General features: G+C 44.4%; 1 protein-coding gene across 5 annotated transcripts in view; it reads left to right on the top strand.

The window, feature by feature from the left end:
- The window catches only part of MORC2 (MORC family CW-type zinc finger 2), a 40866-nt gene that overhangs the window by 12419 nt on the left and 10563 nt on the right, over positions 1-17884 (top strand). For all 5 annotated transcript variants that reach the window (XM_072803261.1, XM_072803259.1, XM_072803260.1 and 2 more), the window contains exons 4-17: positions 3377-3445; positions 3953-4043; positions 7243-7351; positions 11236-11395; positions 11508-11619; positions 12109-12234; positions 12843-12922; positions 13650-13732; positions 14285-14370; positions 15687-15827; positions 15924-16078; positions 16194-16322; positions 16821-16926; positions 17237-17369. In XM_072803261.1, coding sequence (XP_072659362.1) covers positions 3377-3445; positions 3953-4043; positions 7243-7351; positions 11236-11395; positions 11508-11619; positions 12109-12234; positions 12843-12922; positions 13650-13732; positions 14285-14370; positions 15687-15827; positions 15924-16078; positions 16194-16322; positions 16821-16926; positions 17237-17369 — 1580 coding nt within the window. The remainder of the gene's footprint in view (positions 1-3376; positions 3446-3952; positions 4044-7242; positions 7352-11235; positions 11396-11507; positions 11620-12108; positions 12235-12842; positions 12923-13649; positions 13733-14284; positions 14371-15686; positions 15828-15923; positions 16079-16193; positions 16323-16820; positions 16927-17236; positions 17370-17884) is intronic.

Raw genomic sequence — 17884 nt, 5'->3', positions numbered from 1 at the left:
AGATGGGGCCAGACAATAATGTGCCTGTCAGAAGTAGATTCAGTATTTTTTTTTTTTTAGATTCAGTATTTTTATTGACTCTCTTGACTTCCTTAAATAGGTAGTGCAACTCCTCAAAGAAAGATCTCCTTTGTGATGCTAAACCATGGTTAGTAAGTGGGAAATTAGAGCACTGAAATAAATATTACCCAGATTTCAAAAGAATAATGAAGAACTTGGATGTCATTTTTTTTTTTTTAAAGATTTTATTTATTTCTTCATGAGAGACACACAGAGAAGCAGAGAGAGAAGCAGGCTCCATGCAAGGAGCTCGACGCGGGACTTGATCCTGGGTCTCCAGGATCAGGCCCTGGGCTGAAGGTGGCGCTAAACCACTGAGCCACTTGGGCTGCCCTTGAGTGTCATTTTATTATAACTTCTGCTAAGGACATTATTTTATCATCTCTTTTATTATCTCCATTTTACATTTCTTCTTTTTCCTGTCTTTTCCCTGGTGGGAGTTGGATGATGGGAAGTCAGGCTAATTTGGATAAGCCAGACTTAGCCATATTGGGGGGAGCTTAGATGTGCATCTTTCCAAACTCATTCTGATAATCTTACATAGCTGCTACCAGGATCTGAAGCACAACTATAAAGAAGGCAGTTTGGCTTTTCTCTCCCTGTCTTGCTTCCAAAGATGTACGATGGGAGTGGGACCATACAACTCGCAGCTGGTTGGTCTCCTATCTCTAGAACTCCCCCCTCCTTCATCAAAATCCTTTGCTTGGAGGCTTCAGATAACACTCAATTGATCAAAGCAAGTATCAGGTGTTAGGAATACATCTGTAATTGGTGAAATGTCTGGGAAGATAGTTTTGAGCAGGAAAACCTTCCAGTTCTTGTTTCTCTAGCTCAGTGCTTCTCAAAGAGTGGTCCATTGATGGATAACATCAGCATCACGTGGGAGCTTGTTAGAAATGCAAATCCTTAGGTACCTCCTCAGACCCACACAGACTTTCCAGGGTGGAGCCCAGAATCTGGGTTCTTTAGCTGATTCTTATACACACTACATTTTGCTCTAGCTGTTACTTACTCGTCTGATTGAACCCTTCTGCTTAACTGATTTGCTACAGAGAGTAGCATCTATAGGACCATAAGCTCTGTGAGGGCAGTGATCATATCTGCATTGTTTATCTTGTCTTCATCACAGAGCCAGGCACAGAGGAAATGCTCAGTAAATAGTCATTGAATAAATGAGTGATTGGTAGAATAAGCATAGTAGCCAGGGGATGAGGCCACATTGCTTATTTACAAAGTGACTGCTGTGCCAGCTGGTCTCTCTTGACCCTGAGGCAGTGTTGCATATGATCCTGTGGACTCGGGTACTATGAGCTGCTTATAGGCTTGTTGATCACTATGTGGCCAGGAGGATCCTTTATCGGTGGATCTCTTACCTTTGTAAACCATATGAAAAATCTTTAAATGAAGTCCTTGAACAAGAAAGGGATTTTAGACCCACTGTTAAGTAATGATTATGTGTTAAGACAGCCTGCAGATCCTGTTCTAAGAAACTCAGGGGCCTAAAAGTAACTTCCTATATGATGTTCAAGAAATGCCAGTGATCCTTGAGGACTTTTCAGATGCAGTTGACTTGAACCAATTTCTGGATCCCAAAGCAGAATCTACATGTATGTTTATGGCTGAAGTGTAAAACAGATGGCTCTTGGCTAGATTTCTTTTACCATGCTCTGTATCTGACCTAGTTTGAGTCTCCATGTGATATTTTGCTTCCTCCAGAAGGAAACTTTGAAGGCTTTTTGCACTTTTATTGCACTTGCTCCTGCTTACCAGATTTCCACACTGATAGAAGGCACTTCCATAAGGAGAAATTTTCTTAGCTACCGATAGTATTTACAGGAAGGTCTTTGCTCTTGAACTTTCAAAAAGCACTTATTATTAATGTTTCAGCAAAGTCTGCTTCCTCAACACTTAATGATACTTGAAAATCTGTGGTTTATAGTACTTTTGAAATACATTTTAAATTACACTAGTCCATTTGATAGAAGGTGATGATGACTCACTTGAATCTTTAGCCCAAGGGGAGGACAAAGAGTATTTTAAACAGATTCTTCAGCTTAGATCGTTGTATAAAGTTGGTGAACTTCAGCTTGCAGGGGACAAAAAAAAGTACTCAGGAACTAGGCTCCAAAACAGCCTCAAACTTGTTTCTGTAGTGCCTTATATAGATCTTCCTTTTGGTAGAAGTGCTCTCCTGATTCCGCATCCTGTGCTGTTCCTCCTTTACCAACATGATCCTCATCATTGGTCATAGGCACCTTGGGAATTCCAGTATGGCCCTCTTCCCTATTTGAGCATCTCTTCCTTAAGTGTTTGTGACATGCTTAGACCCAGACTACTTTGAGTAACCACCTGCTGCTGCAGAAGACAGCTCCTGAAAGAAGAGTTTCTTCTTCCACCCACTAAAATGGCAGCCAGTTTGTTTTGTTCCTTTCCTGTTGACCAGGAAGCCCTATCACGGCTGCACTATCAAAGGATTTAATCTTCTTGTCAAAAGACTGTTCCTCTTTCTAGTCAAGCAAGTCCAACTGGGAAGTGGGTAGCTCTCACTGCACCTTGTGCCATCTCATTCTTAGGTTGGGGGGCCATTTCAAGGACTGATCAAGCAGAGGAGGTAGCAGTGAATACAGATAGCCCAGAAACTCGAGTTAGCTTGGGGTTAGTCATACACAGACTTACCAGTTCATCTGGATGGTAGCTGACACCCTTAGCCTGTAGCATGTCTGACATGATCACATTGTTTGAAGGCTACCCCAAACTCACAAAGGACTTGCCCTGTTGATTTGAGCAGTGTTGATAAGGACAGTGTAATACTTGGAGAATTTTAGTGGCATCGGGCCCACAGCAGAGGGCAGAGGTGGGAATAATCCAGGTGGAGAGAGGCAGAAGGATGATTGAAGTTTGCCTGAAATACATGCATATTCAGAGGCTCCTGGGTGGCTCAGTTAAGTGTCTGCATTTGGCTCAGGTCATGACCTCAGGGTCCTGGAATCAAGCCCCACGTCAGGCTCGTCAGCTTCACTACCTCCCCCCTCCCATGAACATACTTGTGTGCACACTCTCAAATAACATTTTTAAAAAGAAAAAGGAAATACATGCATATTCAGCGGTCCTAGGTGTGGTTAGTCTAGTGGACCAAGTATTTCTTTGATAGTAAGGGCCCTGACATTTACCAGCTAGGGCTATTAGAAGGAAGAGCTAGGTTTGTCCTAATCTCTTTGTACCCAGATGTTAAATTGACCCACCTTCTTCTGACCTTACCCATGTTGCTACCCTCTGGTAGGTAATTTCGCAGTAATAGCAACTGCTTCTTTTACAGAAAGGCGAGAGGACCTTCGAGGAGGATTTATGCTTTGCTTTTTGGATGATGGAGCAGGAATGGATCCAAGTAAGTAATGAGATGATTACTGCTTTTGGGGGAGGATGTAACTCTTTTTACTGAATACTCATTGTGTTTTTCTGTTGCCTTACCGTTGTGACTAGAAGATCCACCTGGAGAGAGAGAGGTCTGTTGCAACATCTCAGGCTTAATTCCACTAATGGATTTGCCAGGTCTTGTCCTAGTATAGTAGATAGTATCTGAATGGCAACCCAAAGTCAGTCAGATTACCTGTTTCTTGACATGGTTGCACAACATCCTGGAGCTGGAACTACAGAGGCCTCCCTCAGCCTTCATACCATGTTCTGGTAACAAGAAAGTCATAGTGATAGGCGGTACTGACAGGCCAGTCAGAGGTTGCCTCCCTTTGCCTCATGGTTGTGAATTTCCTTGGAAAGTGATTTTAGTAGACATGCAGCCCTGCTTAGATTTAACAAGGCTGAGACCTTTGAGTTGTGTGAGGATCCTGGGGAAGAAATGCAAATATTTCACTTTCTTTTGTGCCTGCCACTTTAGGTGATGCTGCCAGTGTGATCCAGTTTGGGAAGTCAGCCAAGCGAACACCTGAGTCCACCCAGATTGGGCAGTATGGGAATGGATTAAAATCGTAAGTATACTAGAAGCCTATCATAGGACTCAATACAAAATCAAGCATGCTCTCCTGCTGCTGTACAATGGAAATTTTTCTATTCCTTATCCTTTAGTCAGTATAACTCTGAAACATAAGAAAAATCAGAAAGAAATGGTAGTTTGGGGACTTAGTAACTGTTGTTTAGCCGAGTTTTCCTTACAGATTGAAAGTATGAACAGCCTAAACCATTTGGGGTGAGAGAAACAAGTTGTAGGTTTCTCTTGGCAATGTGCTCTGGAACCACATCTCTCCTCCTGACGAAAATTCTTACTTTTCCCCATGGTTTCAGGATGCAAGTGGTTGTTTTGCAGGGTTAGAAGTATCTGAGATGGTAGAGAAATTGCTTCATGGCACAGCAGTGTTCTCAGCAGTGTTCCCTGAGCACCTGTCACATGTCATGTTTTGAGCCCAGGCACTGGGGGATCCAGGGTGAGTAAGAGAGATCTGAACCCTCCCTCTCAGAGGACATGATCTCTCCTCCTGTGTCCTGCTAGACCCAGTAGCAGGGACTTACCTAATGTCTTCAGATCCCTTGGGTCTTTCTCAGCCCTTGGTTCCCACTTGTTTGGTGTTTGGAATGTGTTGTTCTGATTTTGAGTGAAGCCCCAAGAGAAAGGTTTCTATTTCTGAAATGCTCACTTCCAGCTGTACATACCTTTGGATGGAATAAGATTTAGTGGGATTGGAGTTTGTACAAATGGGATTCTGAGTCACGTTTCCAGTAAACGTGTTGTTTTGAGAGAGGGTGGTGCTTTGGTCAGTCAACAATCAGTTGTGTCTCATATGCAGCGTGCTTTGGATGTGTAGCAGTGAAAGAGTGTGCTTTCAAAGACATTAGGAACATGGTACCTGGACTTTTTAATTGGTCTTTCAGGGGAGAAACCAAATGGTAATAACAAGTACTTACCACGTGCCAGGCACTATGCTAAAAATTTTACTAGGATGATTTCATTTAATCCTTTTATCATCATTTTCCAATGAGGAAATTGAGGTTTATGGGGATGAAGTGATTTGCCTAGAGGTATAAAAATATTTGCCCGAGTGTAGAGCTGAGATACGAACCAGGTCTTTCTGCTGCAAAGCTGGAGCTGTTGTCCATCTCACTTCAGTCCTATTAAATTAAATTCCAAATCTCAGCCACTTAATTATTTCTCTGAGCCTCAACTTCCTCCTTTGTAAATTGGGAGTGTAATACATGCTAGGTAAGTTAAGGATTAAATGCTCCTATTATTGTGAGAGCCTTAGACAAGTTTCTGGATTGTTTTATTTCTCCTTTGATCTCACCATTCAGTTTCCTGGCCTGATTCACTAGATCTAGGGTAGGGCCTAGGAGTCTATGGATTCTGGTGATTCTGGGGCTAGTGCCCTAAATTCCCAATAACAGGTCTCTTAGAGTCAGTGTGAAAGATGAAGCCCCAACTTATCTGGATTGTAGGCCAGCCTCCTTCTACCTGGTCTTAGCAGTTCTGTGGCCTCAGGCAAGCTATTTCATGTCTCTGAATATCTGTTTTCTAATCTAGAAAATGGGGTCCTATTCTCTGACATTCTCTCTTACAGAGCAAGTTTGAGGAGCAAACAAAATGTGACTCTGACCATGCTTAGAAGACCAGGAAGTTGAGTGTTGTCATTAGCGTATTTTAGTAGAATGAGTTTTGTAGAGAACCCATTGAGTTGGAGCCATCTAGTGTTGAAAGTGTAATTTTGAAACCAATTCAGAAGTTGAAAAGTTTCAGGAGGGAGTGATTTGTGGTGAGAATAGGGCTGAGAAGCAATGAAGCCAGCAGAGAGGTGGCATTTTTGGGGTTGTTGCTCTTCAGCCTCCCAGGTCAGGATCAAAGAGGGAAGAAAGAAGCACAAAGTGAGAGTTTTTGCCAAATTCGGGCAAGAGCAAGCTTTGACAGAAAACAAGGTAATGTGCCTCATTTTGCTATCCATAAGCTTCAGAGAAGAAGGAGGAGGGCTGTGAAATCTGTCAGGAGTGTTGCCAGCATCTTTGGAACTGGAGGAGGAGAAAGAGAACTTGGCAGCCCCCAGGGTGTCTCTGGATAGTGTCCTGGGCGTTTTCCTGAGCATTTGGGGAAATGGGACATGGCATTCATTTATGTGTTTGGCTTGCCAACCTGGTTTGTATTCGTACATAGAAGAGAGTAATGAGGCTTCCCACTACCATCCCCTCCCTGGGGTATTATGAAGGCTAATGAGATAACAACCATAAAGCCCCAGAAGCTGCTCAGAAGAAAGGAGTTAAACAGCCCCATTGTTCAGTGGGTAATGAACTGTTAGAACTTCTGCCCTGTTCCATGTTGCCCAGAAAGGCCTGTTCTTGCCTGTTCCTCAGAAGATTTAATGTGGCCAAACAGGAAGGAAGCGGTTGATTCCATTCGGACTTTCGCCTTGTGGAACCCAGCCTCAAGGCACATTTCCCAGAAACCATTTGTGTCTAAAAGTAGGGACTGCCTATGGCATAATGAGCTTGAGGTGGCAAAACAGTTTTGAGAGAGAAGGTAATTGTAGTTACAGGACATGAGCCAATTATAGGCTTCTTAAAAACTGTGATTAAGAATTGTGTTGTGTATGGTTAGCCCCTATATTTGGCTGAGCCTTAGGGTCATACTGGTTTCTTTTTGAGGATTTATAAGAGTAGATTGTGGGCTACACCCTTGATGGTGCTGCCATTTGATGACTGAATGAGAAGGGAGTTTGTGTCAACGGTGGAAGGATCAGGTGGGAACTGGATGTGGTCAGTGTGGAAGATGATGTGTTGAGGGTATTGATTCCTGGAGGGAAATCTGGTGGTGGCTCAGTCAAAGAGTACAGCAGCCCTTGTGTGGCTGAGATGAACCTGATGCATGGGCAGCAGAATTACTTACCATTGTGGCAGTAGGTTGGGGGTGAGACTAACTTGGGGCTGATGATCTGTGGTGAATGTGTCCAAAAAGGGTGGTGAGGGAGCCCTGTAAGGTGGGTAAGTAGAGTCAGGGACAGCAAAAACTGATGGAAGAGTAGAGGAAATGAGGGCTGTGGACCTCATCATCTCAGGGTCCTGGGAAGGAGGGAGGCCTTGAGGAGAGCCTTCGAAAGGTAATTTCACTCATGTCCAGAGAGCGAATTTGTTTCTTTTTCAGATGGGTTTTTGAATCCCTGGGAGAATAACCCATTTCTGCTTTCCTTTCAGGGGCTCAATGCGCATTGGGAAGGATTTTATACTCTTCACCAAGAAGGAAGACACCATGACCTGCCTCTTCTTGTCTCGGACCTTTCATGAGGAGGAAGGCATTGATGAAGTAGGTTCTGTCCTTGTGGTCTGAGTCATCATCTCGCATTTCCTAGTCTGCCTAAGTTATTTGTGATGCTGGGCTCATTGGGGTTGCAGGATTGCAGCCATGGCCCCATTATGGGATTAGCTGGTTAGTCGAACTGATTGAGGGGTTAGGCAGACCTCTTAGTGTGAGAGGAGGTAAAAATCTCAAAGCTTCAGAGAATAGAATTAGGCCTATTAGAATGAGGCCATTAAATGGCAGGGACCAAGAGTTGGATTTGTATCTTCTTTAGACTTGCAGCCTGAATTCAGTCTGGCAGGGTGTTAATATGAAGAGTTGTTTTATCAAGTGGAGTGTTTTAACTTGACTGTGGGTAGAGATCACAGCCTGCCATAGTAATAGGAATTAATATTAGGAATAGACTGTTTTTTCCATACGCTGGTGATTTTGTGGAATGTGTTATGAAGGTATTTTCCTTTTGAAGAAATATGTTGATTTAATCATTTATATCAGAAGGTGGAGTCAGATACCTGTAGGGCCTGGACAGGTAGTGAAGCAGATAAGTATATGGAAAACATCATGGTAAGCTCTTTGCTAAATGATAGATGACACTTAGCCCCAGCTCATCATTGATGTGCTAGAAAGAAGTCCTAATGAATCTAGAATATTTTGATTTTATAGCATTTCAGTAATTAAGTATGTAAGCTAAACACATGCTCAGTTGATTCTCTTTGCGGCGTGGTGGTTCAGACATCCACAAAGCTGATGTGGTGAAGTCTCTGCTTCTTCATTGTGGGAATCAGAGACAGCTTTAGTCTGCCCAGCCTCAGACTGGACTCTTTTCTTCCTTTCATGTGTGAGAAGTGGCCAGAACTTTAGAGAGGGGTCTGAGAGGGTCTGCAGACAGAAATCCACAGATGTCATGTAAATAGGTGAACTCAGTCAGGGTTTCAAGCTGATTAATCTCTCTTGGTTAGCTGTGATTAAATTCGTGCTGGCCCTGTTTATATGTGAGCTTAAATCGTAGCATATTAGTTCATATTGGGACTGAAAAGCTGTCTTTTTTCCCACCACCAAACACTGGCAAGCCAGTGTTTTTGTTTGCTTTTTTGGTGCACTGTATCAGTTCATCTATCATGCATGCAGTAAGAGAAGTGCTATAGCTGGAAAAAGCAGGCTCCTGGGAGAAGGTGGGGCAAAAGAACTTTTGTCCAGGCTTCGGTTTTCAGTAATTTTCTGATGGACTGTGGATAGTGGGAGGAGGATGGTCAAGTTCATGGAAATGGTGTGTTCAGGGTCCTGAAGCCTCATATGTGCTGTGGGAAGGGACTTGGCAGAGGGGCTAGCTGAAGAAAGGTGGTGGCCTCTTGGAGAGCAGGCAGGGCCAGGTCAGGCTTGATCTCAGGGCTTTGGTGAGTGCGGGATTTTACTAACAGCAACCTTCAAAGGTGTGGCAGTATCAGATTCCCTTTTAAAAAGATCCAGTTTGGTGGGGGGCAGGGTGCGCCTGGGTGGCTTGATTTCATCTCAGGTTGTGATCTCAGGGTCATGAGATCGAGCCTCGTGTTGGGCTCTACGCTGGGTGTAGAGCTTGCTTTAAATTCTCTCTGTCCCTCTTCTTCCCCTTTCTACCTGCTCGTATTTTATCTCTCTTAAAAAGAATCAGTTTGGTCATTGTGTGGTAACTGAATTGAAAAGACAGGTGTTGGAGTAGACTAGTTAACATTCCCTAGCTGTGTGTAGCATGCCAGGACTGCAGCAGGAAGGTGAGAGAGCTAGGAAGAATTGTCATTTCTTTGACATGTGGGGCCTGTAAATCTGGTGTTTGATTAGTGGAGAGGGGAAAAGGGAATGATGTAGGTTCTAGTGTGGCAGCTGGGGCATGGTGGGCTGTTTGGAGCTAGTGAAGAATGGAAGAGAGGGGCATCCTACTCTTTGATGAAGAGTGTCATTTTCTCCTGGACTTGGAAAGTTAAGTCTGGGTCATGAGCTTTTGTGGGGAGGCCTGGGCTCTGGGATCCTTGGTAACAGATGAGCTTACCTAAAAGTGTGCAGAGTGAGAAGAGCACCTGAGATCTCAGGGATGTTCTCTCCTAGGGAGAGGAGACGGCCACAGAAGAGATAGGAGTGGCCAGATGGGTTAACAGGAAAACCAGGGTAGTGGTGACATTGAAACTAAAGAAGTGTCCTGATGGCCAGGATGGGTGCCAGTGGAAGTGTATGCTGTGTAAAGTAATGCTGTTGTCACCTGGGGCTGCTGTGAAGAATGGGAGTTGCAGAATAAGGTACACATTCACAGAACACAAATGGAACTCAGTTCCCCGGGTAAAAAAGCTAGGTTGAAATTTTTTCCTTACTTGGTGCTTGAAGGTCACTATTTTGGATTGTACTCTAGTGCAAACTCAGCCAAGATTTCAAAATAAGATCATTTTGACTGGGTAGGAATGTGTCCAAACCAGCTCCAGGGATGAATACCATTAGGCAGAAAGCTTCTTAGGAAAAACTAAAATGTTTCAGAACCCTTAACAGTTTATCACTCTGGCACTTGTTAAAATAGAGTCTTTTTTTCCCTCAGGGTGGGCAATTTGATTTGAACCTTCGGGGTGCCTGGACTGGTTAGCTTTACAGAGGGAATCAAGCAGTCAGCTATCCACAGGGCTTGTGGGCAGCTGTCTGGGAGAGGAGCACATCTAAGCCTCTGGGTGTGGCACTTGAGGGTAGGGTTTTAGAAGACAGAGTAGGATTTTTTTCCCCCAGTTTTATTGAGGTGCAATTTTATCACTCTATCAATCAGGTAGGATATTTAAAAACATAAACATAGATTGTTCCGTAATATGGAATAGTGTGTATTAAAACACAGGTACAGTTGAGAGAATAATTATAAAGTGAACACCCAGGTAGCTGCCATAGTGGAGTGATACTAGAAGCCCCCAGTGTGCCCCTCACTAGTAATATTCCTTACTGCACCTCTGAAGGAACTGCCTTTAGGTAATTTTTGTAATGATCATTTCCGTGTTTCTCTTTATAGTTTTGGTATCTGTGTTATATATGCATTCTTGAATAATAGTTTTGTCTGTTTTATGACATTTATATAGTGGGCACATAACATACAGTGGGGTTTTTTTTTTCCTGTTTTTTGCCATTTTCATGTACACTGGTTTTTTGTTTGTTTTTTAGTACAGGGTGTACAGAGGGAGAGGGAGGATCTCAAGCAGGCTCCATGCCCAGTGCAGAGTCCAACACGGAGCTTGATCTCACCACCTTGAGGTCATGACCTGAGCCAAAATCAAGAGTTGGACACTTGGACACTTAACTGACTGAGCCACTCAGGCACTCTGTATATAACATTGTTTTTTGAGATTCATCCATGTTGATGCTAGTAGCTGTTGGTTTGTCCATTGTCATTACTACACACTATTTCATTCGTATAAATATACAGTAATACAACTTTTCCAGTCTTTATTTGAAATTTTTGTTAACTCTTATATGTTTGCTGGTACATATGTACAGAAGCTTCTAGGTTATAACCTGGGAGTGGAATTGATGAGTTGTCAGTATATATGTGTCTTCAGATTCACTAGATAAGTACAAGTATCTCTTCAATAGTAGAAAGAGTAGAATAATTACCAAGTAAGGAGAATGGCCAGGGCTATCCCAAGGAGGGAACTGCCCATGCAGGGACCCCCACGGCATAAATCAGCATATCCCAGAGGACCTGGTGCTATGAGGCTGAGTCTTGGGAAGGGGTAGAAGCCACAGAGTCTCTGGTGGTAGGCTGCAAAGCTTGGACCTCCTCTCTGGGGCAATGTGGAGCCATTATGGAGAGAAAGGAACAAGATCGGTGCACATTTTGGGAGAAACTTGTTCTGGGTCCTCCCTTAAAGCATCTGCTTGTGCTTTCTCCATAGGTGATAGTTCCATTGCCCACCTGGAATGCTCGGACCCGGGAACCTGTCACAGACAACGTGGAGAAGTTTGCCATCGAGACAGAACTCATCTACAAGTATTCTCCCTTCCGCAATGAGGAGGAAGTTATGACTCAGTTCATGAAGATTCCTGGGGACAGTGGTAAGTAGGCTTTGAACTTACAGCTCCGAGAATCCAAGAGCTCCAGAGCCATGAATAGTATGGGGTTGTGCAGGGGGTGCCTTGCAGGATGAAAGGAGGATTTGTTTCCCAGGAACACTGGTGATCATCTTCAATCTCAAACTCATGGATAACGGAGAGCCAGAGCTAGACATAATCTCAAATCCAAGAGATATCCAGATGGCAGAGACTTCCCCAGAGGGCACGTGAGTGTGGCTGGAATGGGAGGGAAGGTTTGGAACTGATGTTCGTTTTCTCTCTGAGGGAGAGCTTAGAAGGTGACTTCAGGGAAAGAGGAGGGAGCTCATTTCCTGAATTTCTCAGTTCTTGGAGTTGATGAAGCTGAGCACTCAGTGTTTTCTTACAAGTAGGAGGATGAATAGGATAGCAGCTCCTCAGCTAAGTCAAAAGAAAAGATTGATGATCTCTTGCTCCAGCTCCTTGATTTGGAAACTGAGCCTAGAGATGGGAAAGGATTTCCTGGGTTTAGGGTGGTTGGGCTGGGTCTGGTGTCTGTGGAGTGCTTATGCTGGTGATGTGAGGGGTATGCTGCTCACACTGAGGGAGCAGTGCTTCAGGCTGGTGAGAAAAGCCAAGATGTGAGGTGGACAGCCTGCAGAGAGGCTGTCCTGCCATACTTTTGGTCAAGCTGGCTGTAGAGTAGGTGATAGCACTCCTCTTCCTGCCACCTCTAGGAAGCCAGAGCGGCGCTCCTTCCGCGCTTATGCAGCTGTGCTCTATATTGATCCCCGGATGCGGATCTTCATCCACGGGCACAAGGTGCAGACCAAGAGGCTCTCCTGCTGCCTATATAAGCCCAGGTAGGGGCCTGCCCACCCTGGTCTGCTGTTTCCCTTGAGCTAAGGATGGGGCCTTGGCTCTATGTCTGGGGCATTGTTGGAGTGATGCTAGGAGTGATGGATAAGAGGCTCTGACAGTGTTGTCTGCATTTGGGCCTTTAAGCTCCTTGATTTACTGCGTAGAAACTTCTAAGTCCTGAGGGAGGGACACAGATGGCTGATGAGCTATGGAGGTTGGCTCGTGAAGTTCATTGAGTATGAGTGCCTTCTGTGACATGGAGGGTGCTCTGCCTGGCACAGTGATCTGTCTGAGCCTCTCAGCTTCAGGGCCAAGGGGCCTATAGACACTACACAGGAGAACAAAGGCCCTGGCTGATTGCTGAGATTTGTTTCTGCTGTGGGATTAATGACACACCTGGTGAGTAGTGGGGTTGCTTATCAAAGATGGGAGCAAGGGGCAGGTGGAATAAGGAATTGAGTTGTTTGCTAAAATAACTTTGTTTTTAACTCATCATGAGTACAGTGTAACTTGGGAGGAGGCAGGAAGGCAGGGTGCTTCCCGCATTGCTCATGTTGCTGCCCTACCCCACTGCTGCTTGAGTCTTCAGGTTGCTTTTTCCCCTGTTCAGGATGTACAAGTACACATCAAGCCGTTTCAAGACTCGTGCAGAGCAGGAGGTGAAGAAAGCTGAGCATGTAGCACGGATTGGTAATGCACAAACCCCCACCCCAACTGGGCAGGAGGGGGATCAGGTTGGGGTTGTCCGGGGAATACTTGTTGTGGCCAAAGCAGGATCCACAAAAAGCTCTGTCTAGCATCCAGAGGCAAACTGTTCTCCTGAACCACTGGTCTAGTTCCTCTTGCACCCCTCCCCCTGCATGCCAATCCTTTCAGCAGTTTTTCTCCCCAGATTCTACTTTCTCTTCATCAGCCATTTATAGGGACTTATCTAAAACAGTGTCAGTTCCTTGGCTTGCCCAGAGTGAAGAATCTCACACTATCCTCTGGCCCAAATACTTGTGAAATTGGTTTTTCTGACTGCAGGGCAAAAATCTCAAGGTCTCTCATGCTGACAGGGCTTCTTGGCTGCTTGATGGAGAGTGATTGGCTGAGGACTTTGATAACTTCCAGCTCCTGCTGAGGATGTAACTCTGTTGCCTTGGGTAGTTTTTGACCTGTTCTGGTTCATTTGTAAAGTTTAAAAAACATGTCTCAAGTATAAATAGTGCCTGTTTTCTTTGGGGCCTCCAAACAAAAGGATTTTCCTTTTTGTACTGACTGCATTCCAGCCAGGGAGGCTGCTCTCCTAGCACTCCTGTTCCTTGGCGGTGTACATACATCTTGTTTAGCAAGTGCTATACTGTGGCATTCAGGATGGAAGACTAAGTGTTTTTGAACCTTTGTGATCTACACTGTGATTTCTTCTGGATTTCAGCTGAGGAGAAGGCACGGGAGGCGGAGAGCAAAGCTCGGACCTTAGAAGTTCGCCTAGGTGGAGACCTTACTCGAGACTCAAGGGTAAGGCCCCTGATCTGTACAGCTCTTCTCTTGCATTTCTGGCATTAGTATCTCAGAGCTGGCCTGGGATCAGGCTAGTCATGAACTCCTTCTAAAGCTGAAAAATGGGATGTTAAGATGTTTCCGTAATCACTGTTGAACACACTGTGTGGCAGAATCTTGGCCAATCATTTATTTCAACATCCTGACAACCATATAAAGTGACCACTGGTAGTATTCTCAGTTTATGGAAAGGGAAATTGAAGTGAAGATGGTCACTTGCCCCAGGTCACACACAGTAGGTAAGGGGTCTGAGCAGTTCTCTTTACCACTCTCTGACATACATTTCTGTAGACTTACTATTTCAGTTGGAGTGTTTGTTCCTTCAAGTCAGCCTAGTCAAGTGAAGCACAGCTTCTGAGTTTGTCAGTTTGAGTTTTTAAAGAAGTAAATCTCTTAAGTGTGGTTTTGAATCCATGTGATTTAAAATGAGAAATTTCAGATGTTTGTTATAACATTGCTGCGGGCCCAGAGCCCCTCCTCCACTCACCTGGTGCCATTGTACATTTTCAGGTGATGTTGAGGCAGGTCCAGAACACAGCCATTACTCTGCGCAGAGAAGCCGATGTCAAAAAGCGGATCAAGGAGGCCAAACAGCGGTGAGTGCCAGGGCTGGCTTTTGTTTTTTTTTTTAGTTATATAGCACTCATTATTGACAATTAAAGAGCTTGGGGAATCTCTCCCCACCCTGTGAGGTTGCCATTTTATTACAACGAATGCTTTGAGAGCACCATTGATGTTGTGATCCCAAATGCTTGTTAAATGCCCACTGCAGGTTTTTTTCCTGAGCTAGGAAAAGGCAGAGCGGGGCCAATCCCTGATAGAGAACCCAGACCTTCTTTCCTGGCAACTCCCGTTCTATCTTCCCTCCCTCTCTTTCTTCTTCCTTTCTTATTTTTTCTCTCTCTCCTCTCTTCTTTTTTCTCCTATTCATTTAAAGGATTTATAAAATGCTCATTTGTATGAAACTTATAAAACACATACCTTTTTAAGAAATACGACTTTAAAACTCGCTTATGTTTGTACCATCTGGTAATATCTACTCTTAATATTTTACCCCTGGATACAAATGTGGAATAATGCATAGGTTGAGTTCTGGACCTTTTTCGTCTAGAATGGGTCATCCTAGCTAATTAGATTATCTCCACGTCTCATCTTATGTTTGGAGCTTCTTGGGTCTCTGGATTTTTTTTTTAATTTTTATTTATGATAGTCACAGAGAGAGAGAGAGAGAGAGAGAGAGAGGCAGAGACACAGGCAGAGGGAGAAGCAGGCTCCATGCACCGAGAGCCCGATGTGGGATTCGATCCCGGGTCTCCAGGATCGCGCCCTGGGCCAAAGGCAGGTGCTAAACCGCTGCGCCACCCAGGGATCCCGGGTCTCTGGATTTCAATTCCTGCATTGCTGCTGCTTGGCCTTCCTGCCACAGGCATAGGTTTCCGGATTCTTCTGAGTCAGTACACTGCTCATACATCTTCTTTTCAGCTCCATGATTTTGTTATTTATCACAGGAGAGTCTCTTCTAAATGTTCTCGTTCTGGTGAATTTTTTACTTTTTAAAAATTAACTACTGTCACATTAGTGGAGTAGGTATAACCTTGTGTTTAGTCCACCATGTAACTATCTTTCCAGAGGTTTGCAGCAGCTTCAAAGTATCCCATTCATACCTAAACCCATCCTGTTTTGTAACCAGAAGCCAAAGTCCTATGCTTTTATGTAGGGATGCGTAGAGTCACTGTGCAGCACTGTATCCCTATCAAATCTAACAAGTTACACATTGACTGGAAATGCAAAACTTGCATGTTTTTTTTTCTTAACGTGTCTCAAGTTTAAGCTTAAGCTAGCATATCTTAAAGACCATGGTGTTTTTGTATTAATGGGTTGATCTGCTTAAATTCATCTTGTGTCTTCTCAGAGCACTTAAAGAACCTAAGGAACTGAATTTTGTTTTTGGGGTCAACATTGAACACCGGGACCTGGATGGCATGTTCATCTATAACTGTAGCCGCCTGATCAAGATGTATGAGAAAGTGGGCCCACAGCTGGAAGGGGGCATGTGAGTATTGCCCAAAGAGAGTTTTTCAGCCCTAGGCAGATGACAGGATGTGTTTGGTCAGTGGGGTGACAGAGCTCTGTCATCTTCTCCCTGTAGGGCATGTGGTGGGGTTGTTGGGGTTGTTGATGTGCCCTACCTGGTCCTCGAACCTACACACAACAAGCAGGACTTTGCTGATGCCAAGGAGTACCGGCACCTGTTGCGGGCAATGGGGGAGCATCTGGCACAGTATTGGAAGGACATTGCCATTGGTAATTCCCTTTCTGTTCACTTCCAACCTTAGGATACTCTTAGTGCCCAATGGTGTAAATTTAGGAAGAGTGAGAAGCTGCCTCCTGATATGTTGTGTGGGTGTTTGCTTTCCAGCCCAGAGGGGAATCATCAAGTTCTGGGATGAGTTTGGCTACCTCTCTGCCAACTGGAACCAGCCTCCATCCAGTGAGCTACGTTACAAGCGCCGGAGAGCTATGGAAATCCCAACCACCATCCAGTGTGGTGAGCTGGTGGTCGGAACCTCCTCCTGACTCTCCACCACAGTCCATGAGCCTTTTTTCTCTTTCCCCTTGCGGGCCTCCTGACTTGACTGACATTCATGGACTTTTGGTCCCACTGGGGATGAGTCTGTTTGGTGATGGCCCTGGGAGCTCAGTCTTGGTGCTATGTCAAGTCCCACCTGTCCCTCCTGAATGAGGTAGAAGGTGTCTTGGCCAAGCCTCACTTGGTTTGATACCACATTGTTAATGGTGCGAGTGATGATTGAGCCAGTATCCTTTTTGAGGAGGTGGAGAGGCTGGGAACATTGAGAATCCACAATATAAAGTGGCTATTCTTGCTGGAATCACTGAGAATTACTGTTCTGCAAGGAAGGCAGGGTTGTAGCCTGAGTAAAGATCTTTGCATGGAAAGTTGGGAGCATCTTTGCCTTGGGAACCTGCTTATAGATACTGTTAGCGGGCATGACTGATGTTTGTGGGGATGTTTTCTGTGTCATAGATTTGTGTCTGAAGTGGCGAACCCTCCCCTTCCAGCTGAGTTCTGTGGAAAAAGATTACCCTGACACCTGGGTTTGCTCCATGAACCCTGATCCTGAGCAGGACCGGTGAGCACTTGCTCTAACAAGGAGATTGTGGGTATCTTCTCTCTCCCCCACTGTATTCCTTCTACCCTTTGGGCAAATAATTTGCTGTGCATCTTGAGGTCAGTGCTAATATCCTCATGTCTCTGTCTTGCTGCAAATAATAAGTGCTCTGGAAGTAAGAATAGATGTCTGTCCTGCAGTGAGTATTAATTCTGTACATTTGGGAACCTTGAGGTCATTGCTGTGGTGAAAGCATGGGTTGGCTAAAGAGGACCGTGTCCTGCCTAGGGTTCTGTTTTGGCACAACCTCCCTAACACTCTCTTTCTACAGATGTGAGGCTTCTGAACAGAAGCAGAAGGTTCCCCTGGGGACATTCAGAAAAGACCTGAAGACACAAGAAGAGAAGCAGAAGCAGCTGACAGAGAAAATTCGCCAACAGCAGGAGAAGCTAGAGGCCCTCCAGGTGCGTGTGTTGTGGGCAGTGGGCAAAGCCAGCATTGTGTCAGGTCTCTCTGGGATGGAACAGGAACCTTCAGTGGCTCCCTGGTTTTTGGGTACACCATGATCATCATTTTTAAAAATCAAACTGCTGTTTTATGTATTCCAACGTGGTCAGAAAATAAGTATTCTAGTATAGAGGTAACCACCACTAACTGACAATACCCTTCTAACTTTTTATGATTGCTTGTGTACACATGAATATATATAATAAAGTGGAAATCCTATGCCATGACATGTCACATTTTTTTTTAGTGCATACTTTACTTGGGATATTTTTCTAGAAGTGAATTTGAAAGGGTCAAAAGGGTTTGTAAAATTTTGTGGCTTTTTATAACTACTTCCAAGTTATTCTCCAGGAGATGTATTAGTTTGGTTTTTTTGTAAGCAGTACATTTATTTTAAAGTATTTTTTGCAAATTTGACAGGCAAAAATATACATCTTATGATTTGAATTTCTTATTTTTGATTTGGAGAGTG

This window comes from Canis lupus, chromosome 27 (assembly GCF_048164855.1).
Source record: "Canis lupus baileyi chromosome 27, mCanLup2.hap1, whole genome shotgun sequence".
Taxonomy (NCBI): domain Eukaryota; kingdom Metazoa; phylum Chordata; class Mammalia; order Carnivora; family Canidae; genus Canis; species Canis lupus.
The sequence above is the reverse complement of the archived record's forward strand: the minus strand, read 5'-3'. Positions and strand labels throughout refer to the sequence as shown.